The following is a 23,006-nucleotide window of genomic DNA, read 5'->3' as shown; positions in this document are numbered from 1 at the left end:
TGGCTCCCAGATGCCGCAAACCTGGAAGTGACTGTTCTGGTTTGCGAACTGTTTTTGGAAGCCAAATGTCTGACGGGGCTTTCGCGGCTTCTGATTGGCTGCAGGAGCTTGCTAGCTGCAATTTGGTTTCCAAATGTTTTGGAAGTTGAATGGACTTCTGGAACGGATTCCGTTCGACTTCCAAGGTACAACTATATTTGAAACTTCCTGGTACCTGAGAATTTGCTCAGAGTCAAGGCTATACCACAGTGGATTTCAAAATGTGTTCTGGAGAGCTCTTGGAGTTCCTCAGAAGCTTCTTGAGGTGGGCTGCATTCATGAGAAGCATTCATGAGAAGCTTTTTCTCTGACAAAGAGCCTGCCCAGTCCTGGCACCTTTCCCCTGCCATATGCAGCTACCAGAGAATCCTGGTTGGGTCAGGGCACATGCTCGATTTATGTGGCACTAGACCCTGTGTGAGGGACGCGGGTGGCACTGTGGGTTAAACCACAGAGCCTAGGACTTGCCGATCAGAAGGCCGGTGGTTCGAATCCCCGCAACGGTCCCTGCTCCTGCCAACCTAGCAGTTCGAAAGCACGTCAAAGTGCAAGTAGATAAATAGGTACCGCTCTGGCAGGAAGGTAAACGGCCTTTCCGTGCGCTGCTCTGGTTCGCCAGAAGTTGCTTAGTCATGCTGGCCACATGACCCGGAAGCTGTACGCCGGCTCCCTCGGCCAATAAAGTGAGATGAGCACCGCAATCCCAAAGTCGGTCACGACTGGACCTAATGGTCAGGGGCCCCTTTACCTTTACCTAGACCCTGTGTGAGGTGCACAGGAATTCCTCAGCATGCACCTCTAAGCAACAGAAGGTAGAAAAAAATGTTTGAAGAACTATTGCACAGGGCTATGCATTCCTCTCTTTCTAGGATATTTGTTATCCTAAATCTGGACTACTCTGTTTCTCTTAGAACTGCAGGAGAGGAAATAAAATGGCTCTTCTAGGCATCCTTCAGTATCTCCAACTCATCTGCCCAGGTGAAGAATTGAGTAGGTGGCAGCTGCTGTGGCAGCATCAATGTGCTGGGGGAAATAAGGCAAGCCAGGGAGTGGGAGAGATGGAGTGAAGAGCTATCGAGCGAAGCAGGAAATGGGGAAGGCTGGAGCGGAAGAGAATCGGGGAAATATACATGAGTCATTCCCTCCTTTACTTAGGTATCACTAACACCACTTCTAGCAGCGTATTCTTTCCTTCTGATAGGTTAAAAGCTTGATTTAGTGATAGATTACAGGTTGATGAAATGTCTCTTCCTTTTTATGAGTCTCGTTTAAGCCAAAGTGCAACCAGATGTTTATATGATAATGTATATTGATTTGACATAAAATGCGACCTGAAAGCTGGAAGCACTGTATAGAGTAAATCTTCTCACCAGTGCAGAGGTGGTTGTGTGAGGAGGAGGAGGAGGATGCAAAATTTTCCATTTCCTGCAGAATGATTGCTTCCTGTCATGGCAGAAATGTGGATCTGTGCATGCTTGTGTTGGCTCATTGTGGCATAGGTAGCTGTGGCAATTTTGTTTTCAACGAGAGAGGAGAAAGTGGCAGCTTGATATGCCATCAATTTGTGGTCTAAGTTGGAGAAAATGAGAAATCACAGTGTTTGGAGGTGGCAAGACAGTGGGGAGGAAGGAGAACCTCCTTTGGCTCTCTTTGCTTCTCCTACCGTGGCTGATCTTGGGTCTTCAACACAGTGGAACAGTCAGTGCCCTGAACCTGTGTGGTGAGAGCACCTAGATATATAGACCAAGGATGACCACCTTCTGTGTTCTTGGAAGCCCCTCTTTTCCTGACTGCGGCCTGGTGTCAGGCTCTGCAATAAGATGAGCAGTAAGAGCTCTGCGTGTGCTTACGGTGTAGACACTGCTGGGATGCTGCATTCAACCCCAAACAAAGATGTCTTGTTAACATGGAAAGCATATTTCTTTCCCTTGGCAAGTGGCACCTTCTTCTGCCCCTCTCTCTGCCCAGCTCCTCTTCCCCTTCTCATACTCCACGCTGCGCCTGCAAAAAACAAACTGTGCAAACATTCCTATTTTCGCATAAGTTGTCCACAAAATAATGTTATTGATTTAGAATAATTTTATAAACTACTTAATCAGACACAACCCTGAGTTGTGTTTATGTAAAATATAATAAAATAATTATCAGTGCTATATGAATAAAACCACACTGCCTTTTTGTATGCATTTTGTTTTTGTTTTTAAATTATTTCTCTGAACTGGGAACTGTGTTTTTGTCAACTTTGAGAAGTGCAAAAACCAAAGAAGATTAGTCTGGGATGTGCAAATCAAGTCACTTCACTTGAAATTGTGGACTGGACAAATCCTTGAGCATCCCCAACGGCTGCTGTGCCCTTATGGAGAAAGTGGTCATCCTCCATAGTCTGTTCCCTTGATCCTTTCAATTACTTTTCCTTGCTGAAACATGGCCTTCCTCCCTTTGACACAGCCCACCAATGCTGCCTCCTCCTCCTCCCCTGCTCCTCAACCCCCCCACATCTCTATCCTGCTGCTTTTTTACCCTCTGCTGTCCTTTGCATCCCCATGTTGCTGTTCTCTGTCACCCTCCTGATGTCTGGCTAGTCACCTTCCTCGGCAACAGTGCCCATTCTCTGCAGTGAGGTGAAATTTCAACATTCATGTGGCTAGTCCCTCTGACCTAGTTGCCTCCCTGTCTCCTCTCCCTTTCCTCTTCCTTCAGTCTTTGCCTCTGAACTGACTCTCAGCACACACTGCCTTGGGCTCTCTCTGGATCTTGGCTTCACTAAGGGCTGCTTTGTGCCTGACCTCTCTGGTGTAGAAATCTTGTGTCTCCTTGAAAGTCACACACTGTCTGTCCTCCTCATGTGGTCCTTCTATGGTCCACTCATCCAGCAGCCTTCTCAGAAGCATTATCCTGTCTTCTCCTGTTGTCCTCCTCCCAGTGTGAAATCTGGAAGCCCCTAGTCATGAACCGGCCCATGGGCGGTGGATACAGATTCAGTCGTTCTGACTCAAGGAATGAGGCAGTTGAGTAGCTCGGCAACTGTATCCATGACTTAGCAGTCCTATTTAGGATCCACTCTGCTCACCCTGAATCGGGGCAAGGGCTAGAAAAGGCGTCTGAAACATAGTCTGCCTCCCTTTTTCCCTGACTGGATAACTGCGCCCAATGGGGTCACCACTCAGCGATCACAAAAGACAATTGAAATTTGGAACATGGAATATACGGACTTTGTTGGATAACACAGACAATGAGCGTTGAACTGCCATCATCACAAGAGACATTCTAACATTAATATTGCAGCGCTTCAAGAAACTCGAAGAGCAGAAGAGGGACAACTGAAGGAAGAAAAAGGAGGCTACAGATTCTTTTGGAAAGGTCTACATGAACAAGAACATTGAATACATGAAGTAGGCTTTGCTATCAAAAATGATCTTGTGAAGCTCTTGTCAGAAGTCCCTACTGGCATTAATGAGCGACTTTCAAACCTTTGAATAAAACTCACCCAAAACCAACAGGCTACTATTCTAAGCGCTTATGCACCAACACTGGATGCCGATGAAGACATTAAAGACAATTTTTATTCTCAGCTGGATGCCACCCTGATTTTCATGCAAGAGTTGGGCGAGATTTCGATCTGTGTCCTGGGACGATTGGGAAAGAAGGAATTGGCAACAGCAAACAGAACAGAATCTTACTTTTGGCTATAGGTGCAATTCTTCCTGAAACTGAAAAAAAGAAGTGCTAACTCAACTATTGCACATACAATTGATATAGGGGTCCAACTCCTCCCAGTCTGTTCAATAATCTCCATAGCCTCCTGTTCAGAAATATCTGGTGCTGCATTCTGGAATTGCAAAAACAGCTTATTTATTGCAATTCTTTGGGTTTACTGTGCATAAGCTGCGAAATGAGTGGAACTTCTAGGCAGCCTTGAGCTATAACACCTCTCATATTAAACTTTAAAAGGGGGGAGGAGAGAGTTTGGGAGCAGGTTGAGTTAAAGTCCAAAGGGAGAAGTATTTGGAGGTCATAATGGTTACTTTGAATTAGAGTAGTGGTGGCACCACTGCTTCTTATCACTGTTCCTCTCAGTCTCAGAAAAGAATTGCAAAAGACTTGTGATAATCTGAGGTTCAAACCCAATTTTTGGAAGTTACAACCTTGAATGACCACTGCTTTGAATAATCTCCCTGCCCTTCTCCTTTGCTTATGTTTCTTGACTGTGAGCCTGTGGGCAGGGGCTACCTTTGCTTTTAATAAATTTGTAGCCACTCAAATATGAGTTTCCCCGTTACTTAAAGACACCTTTTGGTTTTTCCCCCTCAGCAGGTTGAAGTGGAAGTGTACCGCAGGGATTCTAAAAAGCTGCCTGGCCTGGGAGATCCAGATATCGACTGGGAGGAAAGTGTCTGCTTGAACCTTATCCTGCAAAAGGTAGCCTAACCTTTCTGTTTCTCCAGGCGTTGATTTATTAATATAGGAAGCCCCTTCCCTTTATGGAACACAGATATTTTCTCTGTGTGTGGTTGTGATGGGGAGGCCGTTTCATTGGCTCTGTACCCTTTGCTTCATACGGATATAGGATTTTCATCTGTCCAAAATTGCCTGCGTTTTGACAGCCGGGCTGCCTGGTCAAGGGCAAAGGCTGTAGAACATTTCCTTTGCATGCAAAAGGCTCAGTTCCTGGCATCTCCAGATAGGGGTGGGAATGTCTCCAGTCTGAGACACTGGAGAGCCACTGCCAGTCAGTGTTGACAATATTGAGTTAAATAGTATAAGGCTGCATCCAAGGTGGTCATCCATATATGAGCTCTTCATGGAGTGCTGGGGCTTATGTGTCGCTTGTGAATTGATGGGGACCTGTGTTGCTTGTTGCTCCAAGCTGGAGGAAGGCGTCTAAGGAGTCAGTCAAAGGCCAGTGGTGCCTGCCATTTCCAGATGCAGCTTTGTTTCCTAGCTGGCTGCAAGGCAAGACCAGTATTTTGGGGATTAGTTTGAAGAAGCATCGTCCTTCTCCTTAGTGCAGATAGGATAATGTAATGGAAGCTGTCCAGCAGGCACAACAAGGGAAAAGAGAGAACTTCTTAAAGTGCCTTCTTGGGGTGATAATAGAAATATTGAATAGTAGGGTTGGAAAGAACAGTACCCTGAAGGTCATCTTGTCCAGGCCCCTGCAATACAGGAATGTTCCTTAAGTTTGGGGGAAAAAATCAGCTCTGTCCCAGAATTTGCATTCAGAGGTGGCAACTTGATTTTCTCAGGGGAGGGGGTGGGGAGCCCAACTTCAGTGCTTCTCAAATAGTTAAGGGTAAAGGGAGAGGATCCAGAAGCTGACTGTGCCACTTACCTTCCATTATTCAGTAGCATGGCAGGTAGAGGCACAAGAACCAGTCTCTTGGATTTCGTGACATAATCATTCCTCTGCCGAGCCAGTTCATGTGTCTGGGCTCTGCTCTTCTCATATCCACAATCACTAACCCACACCCATCACATAAACCTCAGAGGTCTAGCTTTACTCCATTCTGTGTGTGCCCTTCTGTATGTAGCTTTTGCTAATGCCTTGTCGATTTTTTCTTAGCATTGTAAGTGTCTAGTAACTGTCCAAACCACCAAAAAGAAAGTGTTCAGGTATCCTCTTAAATCAGGGGTGGTGAACTTCTGGCTTTTCCAGTGCTGGACTTCATCCCTCATCATTCTCAGCCTTTAAGACTGATTCTCAGGTTTGGTAGGGGTCCAGCAACATCTGGGCAGTCACGGGTTCTCTGCCCTGGTTCTAAATAATACATATGCTAGGAAGATGGAAACTACTTACTTGTGGGTTCATTCCCTAGCAGTAATAAAGTGTATAAATGACTGCAATGGCATTGGCAGGCGTGATCACATGGGACTCTCTTCATCCTGGGATTGTCCAAACTGTGGGAAAGGTCCATGTGATCAGCCCTAGTCACTCTGGATATGTTCCTATGTAATGCTAAGCCATCATTGGTCTTAAAACAAGGTTTGTTTAGCAAATCATGAGTTGTCTCACTGATGAGCCATGACTTTTGCCCCCATAGTTTGTTCTGTTTTCCATGTGTTCTTTGGTTGTGTCTTTGTAGCTTGGTGTTTGGAGATAAGGTGGCCACACAAACCTAAGCACGATTGTTGAAGACTGGATTTTCCGAATCTTAACGTTCTTGTTTAACCCTGGTTAATTGGGCCACCTTGGACTCTTCTTTCCACGCTGGTTGTGTTCCTACATAATGCTAAGCCATTGTTGGTTTTAAACCTTGATTTAATATTTTCATTTCTGGAAGACCCTGACCTCAAACCACACAGATTCTGTTTTTAATGCATATCAATGCAAAATATATGTCTGTGCATTTTACTGTAATCATACATTGGCTGTGCACCAGTGGACAACCATTCTGAATTATATCAGCTATAGATGAAAACAATTGCTGGTGAGATTACTATGTTGGAATATACACGGTTCTAGGTTGAGCTGGCACCTGTCATTTCTGATCTAGAAGATAATTGTCTCCTATTGTGTCAGGTTAGCAGCTCCTGCCTTAGCTGTTGCACAGTATGTTGGAGCACAGAGACGGATCTTTGTTTCCACTTAATTGACAGTCTAGACTTCTCTGCAGTTTTATTACTCCTTGAAGATGCTAGACATCATGTGCAGCCTGGGAGTTTTCTTGCTCAAAATTTGGAATCTTGAACTTAAAAAAAAGAGAGAGAGAGAGAGAGAAATGATTCAGTTTTTAAAGCTGTTATATTATTGATTTACATTTAGTTTTAATCTGTAGTTTTAGCTGACTTGAGCACTGTTTAAGGAAAGATTGGATTCAAATAGATGTTGGGTCATTCTAGAACGTTTGTCATGTGCTGTGTTCCCTTTTTTTTAGCCCAACAATATTTAATTGTTAGATCAGTCAACTGAAAAAGCAGGAACCCTTCTCTGGTGATCAATTTTCATTTGGGGGAGCTAAAAGTTAATGGTTCACCTCCTTGCTATTGAGGCTGTTTTGATTCTGGTGTACTGCTACAATAGACAATTAAAAAGAAGACATGAAAAACGACACAAGTAAAAAAAGCTATTTTACCCTTCTGTATATTGAGTGTGTGACAGAATTCAAACGTATCATCAAAAAGCAGGTAACTTCTCAACTACAGTGGTACCTCGGGTTACATACGCTTCAGGTTACATACACTTCAGGTTACAGACTCCTCTAACCCAGAAATAGTACCTCGGGTTAAGAACTTTGCTTCAGGATGAGAACAGAAATTGTGTGGGAGCAGCAGGAGGCCCCATTAGCTAAAGTGGTACCTCAGGTTAAGAACAGTTTCAGGTTAAGAACGGACCTCCAGAACGAATTAAGTACTTAACCCGAGGTACCACTGTACAAAATTTTGAAGATGGTGTCTGCACTTTTAAAAAATAAAATCCCTCTGGCCCCCCTCCCCCCAGGTTTCAGATGTGCAGATGTAGCTTTCTGTTCCCCTTTCAGGCTGGTTTTGCCCTTGGAGAAGTCCTCCTCTTTCTGTTGGCCTTTGTTCTCTGGCCTGCTATATTTATTGTCACAGAGTAGGGATATTAAAGTTGTGATGGTGAAACCTCTGCAGGTAGAAGTGTCTCTGGCTGCCACTGGCCAGAGGTGCCAACTCCCTGGGACCTGAGCACCCACAAAATTCTTCATGAAGGGACTGAGCGCCCACAAATTTAAGTGCCAGGGCCATGCATGCTGCATTGCACCCACGATCCCGGGCGCCCATGATTGGGGGCCAAGCTGGCACTCCTGCCCTTGGCTGACCTGCTCTGATCTTAGGAAGGGTCAAGGTAAGCAGAAAGGTCTGGCAAAGGAGGAGTAGAGGAAAGAGGAAACAGGGAGCTCAGAACAAGAGCAGACAGTGGTTGGGAAAGGCTGCAGATCAAGGAATGTTGGGGGAAGGGGGTTGTAAGAAGGGACTGAATGAGGGAACGTCAGCGAGAAGAGGAGGAAGACTTGTGGAAACAAGGGGCAAAGTAGAAATTGTGCACCTGATGAGGACCTGCAGAGGTGATGAATTGTATGTTGATTTGAAATCTCTGGTTGCATGATCCTCGTTTGATAAAAGTGCTGTTTTTGAACTAGGCTGTGTGTGTCCTGGGAGGAGGGTATCTGCAGAGCAGTTAGACATTGACTGGGGAAGGAACTTGCCTTTAAAAAGCAGACCAGAGTATTTATGAATCAGAGAGGAAATGGAAACTGAAAGGTCACATTTTCTCCTGTAGTTGCTGACGCCGGGGAGGAAGGCTTAATGAAAAAGCTGTTAAGGCTGTCATTCTGCTTTGGTTGTGTACAACCATTAATGCTTCTTTTCCAACGTCCTTGGTGTTGTTTCAGCTGGATTACATAGTGACTTGTGCGGTGTGTACTCGTTCAGATGGAGGGGATATCCACATTCATAAAAAGAAATCCCAGGTGAGAAGTGCAGTTCATCGTGAGAAACTTGAAGGGACAGCCTTGATCTCAGCCCCTTTCCCTTCATGTACATGCCAATATCCGCGCAGCAAGCTAATAACATCTTCCAAATGGTTTCTTCCAGCAAGTCTTTGCATCTCCAAGCAAGCACCCTATGGATAGCAAAGGGGAGGAATCGAAGATCAGCTATCCAAACATATTTTTTATGATTGACAACTTTGAAGAGGTAGGTCACTCACAAGAACAGATGCCATTTCTTGTGCTTGTCTTTAATTTCAAATAGTTGTGGTAGCTCCAGCCAACAGTGTTGTGTTTACGTAACGTAACTGCACTGCATGGGAACATCTGGACACATCTGAGTTTGTTTCCTCTACTTGTATTCCTTTTCCTTAGAAAGCTTGGAGCAGATTATGTGGGGCTCCTGACGGTCTCCCCTCTGAGCCTAGGCCAGCTCTTGGCTTCTCTGTTGGTACAGAGGACCTGTAAACATAGAGGAACCTTACCTACATGTGTTACTCACTTGCAGACAGACATATGCAAAATACTGTAAAGCAAGTTCAAAGCCCAAAGGAAAGACTTGGAAAAGCTCAGTAACTGTTTAACCTGGTTAAATAAACTGCATGTCAAAATTTTGCAGTATTTTATCAAATAAACCACAGAGCCTAGGGCTTGCCAATCAGAAGGTTGGCGGTTCGAATCCTTGCAACGAGGTGAGCTCCCGTTGTTCAGCCCCAGTTCCTGCCCACCTAGCAGCTCGAAAGCACGTCAAAATGCAAGTAGATAAATAGGTACTGCTCCGACGGGAAGGTAAACGGCATTTCCGTATGCTGCTCTGGTTCGCCAGAAGCGGCTTAGTCCTTCTGGCCACATGACCTGGAAGCTGTACGCCGGCTCCCTTGGCCAATAAAGCGAGATGAGCGCCACAACCCCAGAGTCGTCTCTTTACCTTTATCAGATATTGCCAAAGGCTTAGAGATTGTCCTTTTCCTTAGACACTCTGAAGGTTGGCCCAGGGCAAAACTGGAGATTGTTAATCCACCATATCCAGCCCCCCAACCTGCTCTTGCTGGCAGAGCAGAAGCACCTTTGTACTCTTCTGCCCTTCTTCTTCTTCTTCTTCTTCTTCTTCTTCTTCTTCTTCTTCTTCTTCTTCTTCTTCTCCTCCTCCTCCTCCTCCTCCTCCTCCTCCTCCTCCTCCTCCTCCCCCTCCTCCTCCTCCCCCTCCTCCTCCTCCCCCTCCCTCCTCCTCCTCCTCCTCCTCCTCCTCCTCCTTCTTCTTCTTCTTCTTCTTCTTCTTCTTCTTCTTCTTCTTCTTCTTCTTCTTCTTCTTCTTCGCTATTTCTCTCCCATTAGAAATGAAAGGGAGAGATTCAAGTCAGCTCTTAAATTTCCCCTGGACTTGGGGGTCTTTGGGGGTAATAAGAAGGCCCCCATATACCACCTTTTGGCTCAGCTGATGACAAGGTGGTGATGGGAGACCTGGTGTGTGGTCTCTCTCTCCCTCCCTGTACCTCCCAGGGGTCCAGAGAGAGGACTGCAGCCTCACCATGATTGTGTTGTGTTCCTCAGTGGACAGTAGACCGTATGTCAGCAGAATTGGGAGGGAAGCACTTTCTGATGATTTCCCCCACCCCATGCCCCATTTAGGAAGAGCAGAGGTGTCTTCAGTGGGGAAGGGGAGATAAATGAAAATTGGTTCCCTTTCTGTTCAGTCACACAAGCCTCAATTTCTCTACCACCACCCCCCGGCATTATATTGTATTAAGTTATGCTTTGTGAGCATTTTGGGCAATTTCATGTTTAATGCTCTTCCCCCTACTGCCCTTCTTGCTCAAAAAAATAAAATAGGATACATTTTAACTGCTACAGGTTTTAGTGCTTCCAGGCCAATCATTTGGAATTTGCTTTTCTGAAACAAAGTCCTGCATCGTGTGCCTTGAAAGGACGTTTGTATTTTGCAATCTATGTAAAATAGGCGGGAGCAAATGAAGTTTTAGTTATCTAGAGCTACTGTTTTTTCCTCCTTCTACTAAGTGTAAGTTTTTTGGATGTTCATTTAGGTGTTCAGCGATATGACTGTAGGAGAAGGTGAGATGGTCTGTGTGGAGCTGGTGGCCAGTGACAAAAGCAACACCTTCCAAGGAGTCATCTTCCAGGGATCGATCCGCTACGAAGCCCTCAAGAAGGTCTATGACAATAGGGTGAGAGCCCTGCAGAAATATGGAAAACTATGGGAAAATATAGTAATGGAGATTGATTTGGACTGATAATGAAAAGTGTGACACATGATTAAAGCATTTAGGATCCGCGATGGGGTGATGGGAAGCCATTATAGGAATTGTGTATAAGGAAAGAAACTAAGCATGTGGGAATATGTATTTTTCTTTTTCTGAATGTGTGCTTTTTTTGAATTCAAAAAAGCATTTTAAAAAAAGACAATGGGGTGAGAGCCCTTTTGGTGATGGTCACCTGCCTAGCTAGGTTGATACCTCACAGGGGACTGCACTAGATATTCCTGCATTTGCCTCATTTATGCCTAAAGTGACTATTGGGAAGTGGGGTGCCTGTTTTCTACAACAACATGAGGGATAAGTCTACCCTGGTCCCTTCCTCACTTTACCTTGTCGTGCTGCATTGCTACAGCTCACTGGGAGAAAAGTGCTTATGTGGTCAGGGAGCAGGGAGGGTTCACTCCCAGTTTACTCCTAAGCCTCTGACTCTTTGAAGGTAAAGCCAGACTTTCTTAAGGAGCCATAAACTGTTACTAGGAGAAGCAAAATCCACTTGAGTTCTCTTGGAGATGTGAAAGGTGTTTGGGTGTAGAAAACTCTCAGTCCAAATGCAGACTGTTGTACCAGCTTCATGCAAAAATGTTCTGTGCATTTCAAGAACTTTCTAGATTATCCTCTGTTTTTAGCCATGTGCCTAAATGGTTGTGTATAAACAAACCAGACTGCCTGGAGAATTCCATAGGCTGCCACAGATAAGGACCTCACACCAGTTGTCACCCACCTAATATCTGAAGGTGGAAGCTCCTGGAGCAAGATCACCAAAGACGACCTTTAATAAACAAACAGCTTTGTATGAAAGAAGGAAGTTCTTTAGATACAGTGCTGCCACTTTTCCTTTTCCTTTTTTAAGAGTTTGGTAGCTAAAATCAGCACTTCAAATTGTATCCAAGACATAAGTAGAAGCCAGTTAAGATTTTCTAGTGCAGACAAAATATGCTCAGATATGCAAGTCCTGGTCCACAACCTGGTTGCTGCATTCTGAGCCAGCTGAAGTTTCCAAATGTTTTCAAGGGTTCGCCCACATTCAGTTACAGTTATTGAAACTGAACATGGCCAGAGCATGGATAAGACTGAAAAGGGCATCTCTGCCCATAGAAGGCTGCAGTAGGTATACTGGCCTAAACTAGTGGAAAGGGCTTCACAAATGTAAAACAATAGTAAATGCAGACTTTAGAAACAGCAGACACAATAAAATGATCAAAATATAGATCAAAAAAATTTTTAGGCAAATGTAGATAATAAAAATACTTGTTTAGGTAAACAGAACTCTCTTTAGCAGGTGTCAATAAGAGTAAGATTGTCCTTGCCAAATATTAATAGGCAGGAAGTTCCAGAGAAGAGGAGCTGCCACACTAAAAGGTGAAGTTCTTAAAAGCATGGAATGGACATTAAGGGACAGTTTTAGAAGTGCCAGTTCCACAGAAACGAATCTGGCTTTTCCACAGATCTAAATTATTATTAACCCCTGAGATAACAACATGCCTCAGCCTGGCACCTGAATGACAACAAGGCAGGCATCAACCTTCCCTGGGCTGGGAATCCCATAACCAGTCTTACATTTTTACTGTTCATTCTAGGTAAGCGTTGCAGCAAAAATGGCACAAAGGATGTCCTTTGGCTTTTACAAATACAATAATATGGAATTTGTGCGAATGAAAGGGCCACAAGGAAAAGGACACGCGGAAATGGCCGTGAGTCGCGTTTCAACTGGTGACACGTCTCCCTATGGGACAGAGGAAGATTCAAACCCAGGTTCACCTCTACATGAGAGAGTGAGTTAAGTTCTCCAATCTTGGACTCTGGAGAACTCCGTTTGTTGAGGAGCCAGAAGTGTATCTTTGCTGTTCAAATCTCCCTCTGTTGGGCAGGATGTCTGCGTCAAATAAAAACCAAAACAGTAGAAAGAATTCATCTTGCAGCTTTGGAAACCAGTTTGACTCTAAAGTGAAACTGTCAGAAAACCTTTAAATATCTCCTTCTCTGTTAAAGTTAGAGGATCTAAGTAAAATTGCCTTTGAAGTCCAGGTATGTCTTCTATAATGCCAGTTGGCAATCACTGTATTAAAATACTGGATATTTTGCATTAAAAGGTCAGCTGTCCCTAAATGGTCACTGTACATAAATGGTGGTTTGTTCAGTAGCCAGAAGAATGCATTTTCAAAACAGTGTTCAGGAAACAGTTTTTATTCCACCAGACTGCAATTCAGTCTGATGAATTCAGAGCAGAGCAGCTAACCATTGAATGAGGTTCAAAATAAAATACAATATCAATCAAAACATAGAGCAGTCAATATTATCTCATAACCTTCCTTCCCAATTTACTTCTGATTTTCTTCTTTCAGGTCACTTCATTCAGCACACCTCCAACTCCGGAACGCAACAACCGCCCTTCTTTCTTCTCCCCATCCCTCAAAAGGAAAGTGCCGCGGAATCGAATTGCTGAAATGAAGAAATCCCATTCTGCCAATGACAGCGAAGAGTTCTTTAGGGATGATGATAGTGGAGGTGAGAGAAGAGTGATCTTGAGGCATGGCTGGGCTTAAGGGATGCTTGCTGCTGGTGTACACTGATGTCACTAAATCAGGCTTGGATTGTGACACACAAAAATGAGAAAAGATGAACTAAGGTGGTAGTCCCAGTGAGAACTAGAGTTCATGCCTTTGCAAACTAAACTTAGATGTATTTGCTTATTATCATCACTTTGACCCATGGAACCTCCTAGTTGGATCCGATTGTGGTATTCACAACTGTGGAAAACACTACATTGTGGTGGGAGGTTATCTTGTGAGATTAGCAGGACTGGACAATAAATCTGCCTGAGGTTGCAGATCACATGCAGGATAACGAGGTGACATTACCGTTTCATATTGAAGGCGGTGGAAATTGCGTTTTTGAATGTTCCTTTACTTAAAAATCTCTTTGCAAGTGGAAAGCTAGCACGGGGGGGGGGGGGACTAGAACCTTTTCTCCCAGGTGTTGCTAGTTTTCTACTTACTTGCAGGGAGCTTTTTAAGTGAGGGAACCTTCAGAAATGGCTCCCCACCTCCAAAATGCAAAATGAGTTGGTACAACTTACCATTGCAGAATTCTATCAACTCATTTTCTGGTGCGTTTGTAGGTCAGGTCTAAGGTGATGCAGAACAAGCTATTCTGTGTAGTGGGAAGGACTTTTGACTAACTGGCTTAGGATCTAGAGGAAGATGGACTTGCTTAGAAAGACATTTGCCATCCTTCATTCCTGATGATGGCATTGTAAATAAATCAGTGATAAAGGACATGCATTTAACTCAGAAAAGGTTCTACATTCTGCTCATGATGCCCCCAGCAACCAAATCACAGGGAACTGAGCAGGGAACTTCAAGGGTTTCCAAGTCAGAGAAGGTAGTATTGAGTTGAATAATGGGCTGATTTGTATAGAAAACACACACAGCTCTTAGCTGCTGAATGGAGCCTCTCCTGTTCAGAGGGCAGGATGCCTGTGATTGCTGGGTGCAGGGCTGTGATATTCATCCCTTGCCTTGTGAGCTTCCCAAGGCAGTCTTGGCACATGGGGTGCTGCCCTTGAAGGACCTTGTAGTCTGTTTGCTGGACAATGGTCTTGGGGGCAGTAATGTTTTGCTTACTTCCTGCAGCCTTGTTGTGTCTTGGCAGATCTGCACAACGCAACAAACCTACGCTCGCGGTCTTTGTCTGGAACGGGAAGATCTCTGGTGGGCTCATGGCTGAAGCTAAACAGAACAGATGAAAACTTCCTTCTCTATGCACATCTAACCTACGTCACATTGCCATTGCATCGGATCTTAACAGGTGAGAAAAGCCTCATCCACATTTCAGAACGGGACAACCCTGATGCTCACCAGCAGCTTCTCCTGCACGTGCCTTGCTGAAATGAGTGGCAGGTATGGAGGAAAGTCTCCCATTCTGCATATGGGTGCTTGTGCAGGAGACATTCCCAGTGGAGTGTGCCCCTTCTGTCCAAGTGACAGTTATCTCAAAAGCGTGAATTAACTCTAAAAGGGAGCACAGCTGGGTAAGTTTTCAATAATGTACTAGTGTGAAGACACCCCAAACAATTGGAGCTGCTGCTGATCTGTCTGGCAAGTGGTGAAGAGAATTCAGCCATTATCTATTAAGCAATGAAGTGAGCTTCTTCTTCTGTTCCTTCCGGCACCTCAAGGAGAGTTTAAGCAGCCCTGGGACCACATAGGAGAGCCTGTGCTACAGCTTGTCACAGCAGTGTTAACCCACATTCATGGAATTGGGGACATTGGCATTGGATCCGTACTGAGCTAGTTGCACTTCGATCCTGTTGAAATCAGTGTGAAAAATTAGTTATAATTCAAATTCCATTGCACTTCAGTGCAATTAATTTAGGGTTGCATCCAATGCAGTAAGAGTTCCACTCTTGCAATAGAGGTTCCTTTTCCTCTCTCTCCTGCACAAACCTCAAAACCTGCTTCGGTCTTTGGAGGATCATCCAACCCTTCCGAGCAGAATCTGAAGTTGTGCAGGGGAGAGAAGTCTCATTGTGCAAGCAGCACAGCAGGGCCGGATCCAGCCCACAGCCAGCATCCAACTCACAATGTCTCTTGTCTTGATAGTTCAAAGCAATACCCCATTTTCAACCTCTGCCAATAGCCATTGTGCTTTGGATGGCTGTGTTTACAAGGTTTTAGCTGCAGCAGCAGCACCTTCATTTCAAGAAAGAAAGGTACATTTCCCCCATTAGACTCACCGCCCTTGGTAGTCAGGGTGTCTTTGAATGTTTGTGTGTGCGTTTCAAATTTCAGCTTTTGTGACAGTGTGGAAGCACTTTAACCATTTCGGGGTATGTTTTGTCTACCCCCCAATTTCAGCCAAAAGGAAATAATGTTCCCCTCCTAGTTGTTTTTTTTTAAACACTAAGCCAATGTTGAGTACATGTGGTTTAAAATGTGAGGGTTCTAGCTTACTTCTATTTTTCGCTCCATAAGACACACCTGACCATAAAATGCAACTAGTTTTTAGAGGAGGAAAACAAGAAAAGAAATATATTCTGAACGAAACAGTGGATGTATGATTTTTGTGGTTCATGCTGTGGTATGTGATCTGATGGTGAATTTGGGGTGACCCAACGCAAAAATCCTGAGGATCCATGGGCTTTTACCTCCCCCCTCCCAGGCAGCCTCCTTTATCCCTAGCGTCCCTTATCTCTCTTCCGATCCCACCGATCAGCTGTTTCCTTTCAACACTCCCTTCCCTCTTGTTTGCCTTAGTGTCTTTTCCTTAGCTGGAGCAGTTTTTTGCTCCTCCTTTTCTTCTAATTTCTGTCTTTATTGCTTTAGTCTTCCTGTTTCCCCGCTTTGCAAGTTTGCTGTCTTTACCTCCCCTCACCCAGGCAGCCTCCTTTATCTCTAGCGTCCCTTATATCTCTCCCCGATTGGCAAACAACCAGTGGCTTTGTTTCAGCACCCACTTCCCTTTTTCAAAAAAAAGAAGCAGCATGATCTGCTTTTTGCCCCTGGGCAATTCGGCTCCAGGGACCACACATTCGCTCCATAAGACACACAGACATTTCCCCTTACTTTTTAGGAAGAAAAAAGTGTGTCTTATGGAGCGAAAAATACGGTATGTGGAAGCACCCCAACGATTTCAAGATCTCTGCGAATGAGGCCCAAGCATCTTTACTCATTGAGATATTATAGCCAAAGAACTGTGGCCCGAAATCCTCACCACGATCCTGTCATCTTTCTTGTTTGCTTAGATATTCTGGAGGTGCGGCAGAAACCGATTCTGATGACATAGCAGAGAGCTGGGCACTGCCTTGGAAGCCATGCAGCCAAGTGCCTAAAAACAACGACAGTGCTCTTCTGTCACAGCAGCGCCACCTAGCGTCAGAAACTTAACATAACACTGAAAAAAGGGATGTTTTGGGAATTACCAGCCAGCCATTCAAAAAGTGCCTCTTCCTCCCTCCCTCTGCTATACATACTATATACTCCCTTAAAAAACAACAACGAAAAAAGACTACATCTCTTTATAGTTATGACTGGCAGAAATAACTTGACCAATAAAGAAGACAAAGGGGGAAATAAAGAACAAAAAGAACCCCCAACAACACAAAAGTTGGGGCTGTGTTTAAAACTATGCTTTATGAACCATTTGTTACAGTGTTTACTTCATAACTGAAAACCAACCAACCTGTACAGAATGTATTAACCTTTATATATTTCGAGAGAAATGTCCATAGGATTTCATACTGATGTACCAATGAACTTCAATGAACTTCTGAGAGATGGTTGAGAACACTCCTTTGTTGCATCATAAAACAACTTTGTGTAAGTGTTTTAAAGTTGATAGGGTAGCAGAATAGTATAAGAGCAAAGGGAAGTTAGGGACTTAGATGGAGCAGACCAAATGGAACTTGAAGTCTTGGTCTTTACGCTTCCCATGAGTGATACAGTTTTAAGGCTCACGTAGCAAAAACTGATTCCGCAATGACATCTTCACCTACCAAAGATCAGCGAAAAGTACAGCCAAAAAGGCTTGAAAGAGTGAGCTCAACACTTTGAAGAAATGTGCTAAATGTGATTTGGTTTCATTATGGCTATTACTTCTAGGAGCAAACCTGTCTCTAGTAGCATAGAATGTCTGCATAGGAGAAGCAGGAAACACAAAGACTTTAGTACCAAAAAACGCAGCAGACCTCAGCCAGTTACCACACCATTGGAAATTAAAACTAATTGAAGTGGGCTACTAGAAATCTTTTATACATCAAACTTTTCATTAGTGCTATATAATGAAACTCGTTTTCCTGGATCTTGGTTCTGCTAATTCTGTGATTCGCTGTGCTTTGGTATACAGAAGCCTAATTATTTAAAATTCTCTAGAACACTACTGTGACATTTTGTAAAAAGAAAGAAAAAGGAAATCCTGGCAAGGGCAGAGAGTTGGTATTTGTGGGGTGCTGATTGCAGAACCAAGTATGTTGCAGTTGTAGCAGAGGATGCATAAGACACTTACCTATTTGCTTATAGCAAAAGTTTCGCTGCTCTACAAACATAGGTACTGTTCTGAGGTGAGTTCTTTAAAAAGGTTCTTAAACTTGAATTTAAAAGATCTGCCCATGAAGAGCATCTGTTGGTTGGTGCCTGTCTTGTTATAAATATCCTCTCTCCCACCCACCCCCATTTCTCAATCCCCAAATAGGTTTTGCATTTGAAGTGTTTGTGGAGCAATATGACCACGCCCATGTCTGCTAATTTCTTTTCTTTTCTTTTTTAAAATGATGGACAGCCTGAATAACTCACATTGGGAAGGATAAGCAGGGTGACTGTTCCAGTGTGCCATTTCCTGCTATGTGTGATCATCATCCCAGTTGTGGTGCTGGGAATGAGCCTGGCTCTCCCCCATAAGTGAAAAATCATCTGAAAGTGTTCTTTGGAATAACAGTATGACTGCCTTCATCCTGAAATTCAGCTTGCTCAAACTCCAGTTCTTGAAACGGCACCTTTAATTGTAAATCTCATTAACTGTCCTTCGTCACTGCCCTACCTTTTAAAATAATGCATTATCTCTAAAAGATTAACAAGTCTGATTGGCAGCTATAAAAGGTGGGAAGAAAAAATGTGTGTGTGTGTTGTGCAGGGATGGGTGTATTTCTCTTTATTTAAAAAAATTAGTTCCATTTCCATTCTAAAGCAAATGCAACAAATATAGAGTATTCCTCTGGCAGAGAGCAGTCAGGAATGTAAACAAGCAAGTGCCACTCAGATTCGTGGGATTTTGCTCTCTGTACGGAGATTAATACCATGGAACACAAACCTTGGACTACTATTTTTCTTCCTTCCACGACTACTTTTTGTCGTGAACTTTACCTATGGCATTAAGTAGTTCAGCCTATCAAATGCAACTATCTCTTGATATCATTGATTGTTCCCCCTGCAGTTGTAACTGAATATTTGTTGTGGAATCCCTCTTCCTGCTGAAGCCTTTGCTTCCCTCACTCTCATTCCTGCACTGAGTCACTTCGCCTGCAGCCTTGCATGCTGCACCTGGTCATGGACTGAGTTACTGCAGGTGAAACAAGGGCTGTTGGGATGTTCTGACGTGTTAAGGGGAACAGGAATGACCAAAGCCTTTCCTGCACACACAAAAAGTCAATGTGTCGGGGGCAGAAGTTAGCCGCCTTCTGAACTACTCTGTACGTGGCAGGGTTTTATTGGAGACATTAAGACACGAAGTTCTCTGCCGACTGTCTGAAGTGGTATAGTCAAGAAACAAATTGTGTGGGGCTGCTGATTGTATATCTTAGCTCTTAAAACTGGTGCTTCCTTAAAACAGCAGTTGCAAACAAGTGACAAAAATTGCTATAAAAGAAACTTACAACCACTGTGGATTTTTTTAAAAAACACACACAAAAACCTGGAACGTCCACCATGCTGGAACAAAGTACACTTGCACGTTACAGCAAACAAGGTGCTGCTGCCAAAAATGGCCTCTGTCACTTTTCGTACTACTTTTCCTGCTGCGACTCAAGTTTTGAATTTCCCTGCCCCTCGTCCTAGGTCATCAGTCTGTGAAATGACATGTTATGTGGAAGAGGTGAGAATATGAAATGGGAATACTTTAAAACCCCTGCCAAATCAAGAATGCAGTTAATGAGGGTAAAAGAATAGGTCCACATTCATTTCCAAACTGACAGTGCAGTCCTATATGCATGTTTCCTTTCAGGTGAGCCCCCTGTGTTCAGCAGGGCTTAATCCTAGGTTAGTGTGCATCAGATTGTAGCCTTAAGATAATGTAATTCAGAGGCAGCCTGGTCACTTTAATGCAAGTCCCACTGAACACATCAAAAGGGGGGAGGGATTCTTTGGACTGAGCATTCTTGGAAAAAAATGCAACTGAAGTCTTAATTGTTCATTTATTTTTTTACTGTTCCTCATTAAACTGATCAGAGATGGATATAATCCATATCTCTTTCAGGCTGGCATTGTACATGTAATTCTTCAGCAAAGTGGCTACCTACAGTTCTTATTATATGCACCTTTGAAATTCAAATCGCCAAAAGATTAAAAGGGGAAGAGATCATCTCACTCCTAGAGGCATGGTTAAATTTTCCAAGTTTTGCAGGTTAATGTCAGTTTCTGCTTAGAGCGGGGTTTTGTCATGCTTTACCTCAGAAAGTAAAGGCTAGACCACATTGTGCTGGTGAGGCCTGTTTTAGTCCCCCTAAAGTGGCATAAAGAGCTGGATACATAGAAATGTAAAGATGCTCCCATGCCCACATATTTCTACTGAAATGCCTGGGGCTTCTGGGGCTGATCCGGAGGCCTTTCTGTATGTCAGGTTCATGCAGCAGTGAGGCTACTATGCAACCACCTCTTGCAGGGGTTGTTTTTAGGTGTAAATGTTGGGCTGTTGCCAGCCTATTCTGTGCCTTTTAAAATCCAGCTCTATATGTAAAATCTAAATTCCAAATAGCTCTGTGATTATATGTGAACATAATGTGCATCTGTACATAGCTGGGTTTGAAGGACTTTAATGACACAAAGAATCCTCTCCACCCTAAATTTATGCTGCACTCTCTTGAGAAGTGTTTTGTGGGCTCAGCCACTTAATGCTCATGTTTGGAGAAGTGTTGAGGCAGCTTTGACAAGTCATTGCTCTACCCCTGTTCCTTTATAGGCAATGGTCATGGGCTGGAGGCTACACCTGTTTCCTTGTACTGGCTTCCATCATCTTTAGAGCAGGGCCAGGCAGAACGTCCGTCAGGGTCTCCTCATACTACACTCACACTACGTAAGGGTTTCGGATTCAAAAGGAAGTAAAAAAATCTGTCATGACTGGTTGTATGCTAATCAATTATTTATTGCATTTATTTGTCACTTTCTAGAACAATATCTCAAAGCAACTTAGCAGCTACATAAAATACCTGACAGCAAAACCACATCAGGCCAGTGCCCCATTTAGATCAGCATCCTGTTCTCACAATGGCCAGTCCTATACTGGAGCAGGACTGGAGCACAAGAGCATCTCTCCTGCTGTTTCCAGCAACTGGTCTTCAGAAGCATTTTGCTTCCTACCCTGGAGGCAGAATATCACCTTTGTGGCTAATAGCCATTAACAGTCATCATCTCCACTAATTTTTCTAATCCCCTTTTCAAGCCATCCAAAGGGGGTTGGCAGAGCCTTCCTGGGTGCTTTTGACCAGATCTTTGCACAGCCCTGCCCAACGTAGTTTTAAGAACCTCAGAACTGCAGCGACTCTGATAAAGATTTGTTCTGTTACTTGCTGATTACCTGAGTGTTTCTACGTCAACAGATGCAGCTGAAAATTGATTGCTTCAGTTTGTCAGGCTACAGAAATGCCTTGAAGGGAACAGGTTCCCTGCCCCTGCTGTATATACTGACACAAACCACATTTGTACCAGAGGCAAGTCTGTCTAGTTAGACACAGCCTTAATTTTTATTTGCTACCAAACATCAGCCAAACCACTTCGTAATTTACATCTCAATGTTTCAGCTCCCCCCCCCCCCTACTGCTGCCTTCAGACGGTGTGGTCTGCTTTTTCTAAGTGCTAGATCAATTTTTATGGTTAATGTTAAATACCTTAAATGAACTATTCAGTTACCACAGGGCCTTATTCACCCAGGCGTGTTCAGTACTTTGTACGCTGGAACACCAAATGGTTTTCCTGTCCGTCCACCCAAACTGCAACTTTACCCTCCTATGAGTAAGAGGGCAGTCTCTTTAGAGCATCTATGTAAATTTAAGCACTCCAGATAAGCTCACTTGCTACCTTCAGCAGCTAGTGCGTAGGCAGAAGAAACTCTTGCACTCAGATTTCTCAGTAAGAGAAATGAATTCAGGTCATAATGAGATGCCAGAAATGCATATGAGCAAAATATCCAATAGACAGGAATAGTGTCTGTGGATTCTGTGGATTTGTTGATTATAAGGCACACTAGAGTCATTTCAACAGAGACCAGAGAGCAGTAAGAGCTAGGCTGCAGAGTGTTAGGCGGTAGAAGTACTGCCCTCCATTGACTCAGTTCCCCCAGCACTAGGGCTTCGCTTTCTACCACTGATGTATGATCAGATATACCACTGGAAGGAAATTTTTTGTTTTGTTTTGACTATGGCAGACCAACACGGCTACCTATCTGTAACTACCGCTGAGGTGTTTGTGAAAGCCATTTAGGAAAAGCGGTACACTTTGGCCTGAGGTGGCTTCCTGGTGACTAACAATGCAGAACTAAACCTACTCTTACCTTTATAGCCCACTTGTGGGATCAGTTTCTTGATCACATGGGGGTTGGAGCTTTTTAAATGTTAATTCTTTCCACTGTATTAGAATATCCTGTATTGGACTCAATGGCAGGTAATTTAATTCATATAGGATGGCCTCCTAGCATCAAAGAGGTACTTCACTGCACAGACACTGTGAATGCTCTTAATAATCCTTAGGGTGATAACTGAGGAACAAGCATTCTTGATTGCTATCACATGGGAAGCACACAGTAGCCTTCCCAATGGTTACTTTTTGAAAGCAGCCTTTGGCCATAAACCTAGTTTTGTGCATCTCTCTTGACTGCCTTAGGATCCCTGCTCCATGCGGCCAGCCTTCCCTCCCATCAGGGGTGATGGACAGGATTTACCTTAACTACAAACAGTGCATTCCTTTCCTTTCTTAAATATGAACAGATGACCTTCATTTATACACCTGAAGCAGGGCAAATGTTGATTCTAGCATCTAACAGAAAGCTAAGAACTGTTCTTTTATGCAAAGATATATTCAAGCTGCTAGTCAACATGGAAATACCTTTCAGTACATTGAACTTGAACATCATTTGCCAATTTCTTGCTTATTTTTTAAAACCTAAATTTCTATGGAGAAATTGACTCCCAGAACAGTTCACAATAAGTCAAATCCCAAGCAAAATGCAATTCAAATAGCTACAATAAACATCAATATGAAAACCATGACAGCACAAAACCAATACCTCCTGCAGTCGGTTCCAGAAACCACAATTTAACATTCTAAACCCTATTAGTCTAGGTAGAGAGATCTTAAGAACTTTCTTAGGATGTTAATCTGTTGCTGTTGGATCCTGCTTTTTCTTTCAGGCTGCAGCTCTATACACACACGCACTACAAAGCACCACGGTGCATCGTGGGACTTGCTCCTGTATTAGATTGCACCATCCAATTACATTTCTGGAATGAGTGTTGATTTTGGACACTGCCCCAGAGAGGGCCATG

General features: G+C 43.7%; 1 protein-coding gene across 2 annotated transcripts in view; it reads left to right on the top strand.

The window, feature by feature from the left end:
* KIAA0930 overlaps window positions 1-17,049 on the top strand; it is a 54,276-nt gene extending 37,227 nt beyond the window's left edge. Inside the window, exons 3-10 of one of the 2 annotated variants that reach the window (XM_083615869.1) lie at window positions 4,351-4,458; window positions 8,394-8,471; window positions 8,596-8,697; window positions 10,532-10,672; window positions 12,340-12,534; window positions 13,105-13,267; window positions 14,414-14,569; window positions 16,506-17,049. In XM_083615869.1, coding sequence (XP_083471995.1) covers window positions 4,351-4,458; window positions 8,394-8,471; window positions 8,596-8,697; window positions 10,532-10,672; window positions 12,340-12,534; window positions 13,105-13,267; window positions 14,414-14,569; window positions 16,506-16,546 — 984 coding nt within the window. In that variant the 3' untranslated portion in view covers window positions 16,547-17,049. The remainder of the gene's footprint in view (window positions 1-4,350; window positions 4,459-8,393; window positions 8,472-8,595; window positions 8,698-10,531; window positions 10,673-12,339; window positions 12,535-13,104; window positions 13,268-14,413; window positions 14,570-16,505) is intronic. The other variant, XM_083615870.1, reaches the window with a different exon arrangement.
* Window positions 17,050-23,006: the final 5,957 nt, after the last annotated feature.

Source organism: Podarcis filfolensis (assembly GCF_964270895.1).
Source record: "Podarcis filfolensis genome assembly, chromosome: 5".
NCBI lineage: Eukaryota > Metazoa > Chordata > Lepidosauria > Squamata > Lacertidae > Podarcis > Podarcis filfolensis.
Note: the sequence above shows the minus strand (reverse complement) of the source record. Positions and strands in the feature narration are given on the sequence as shown.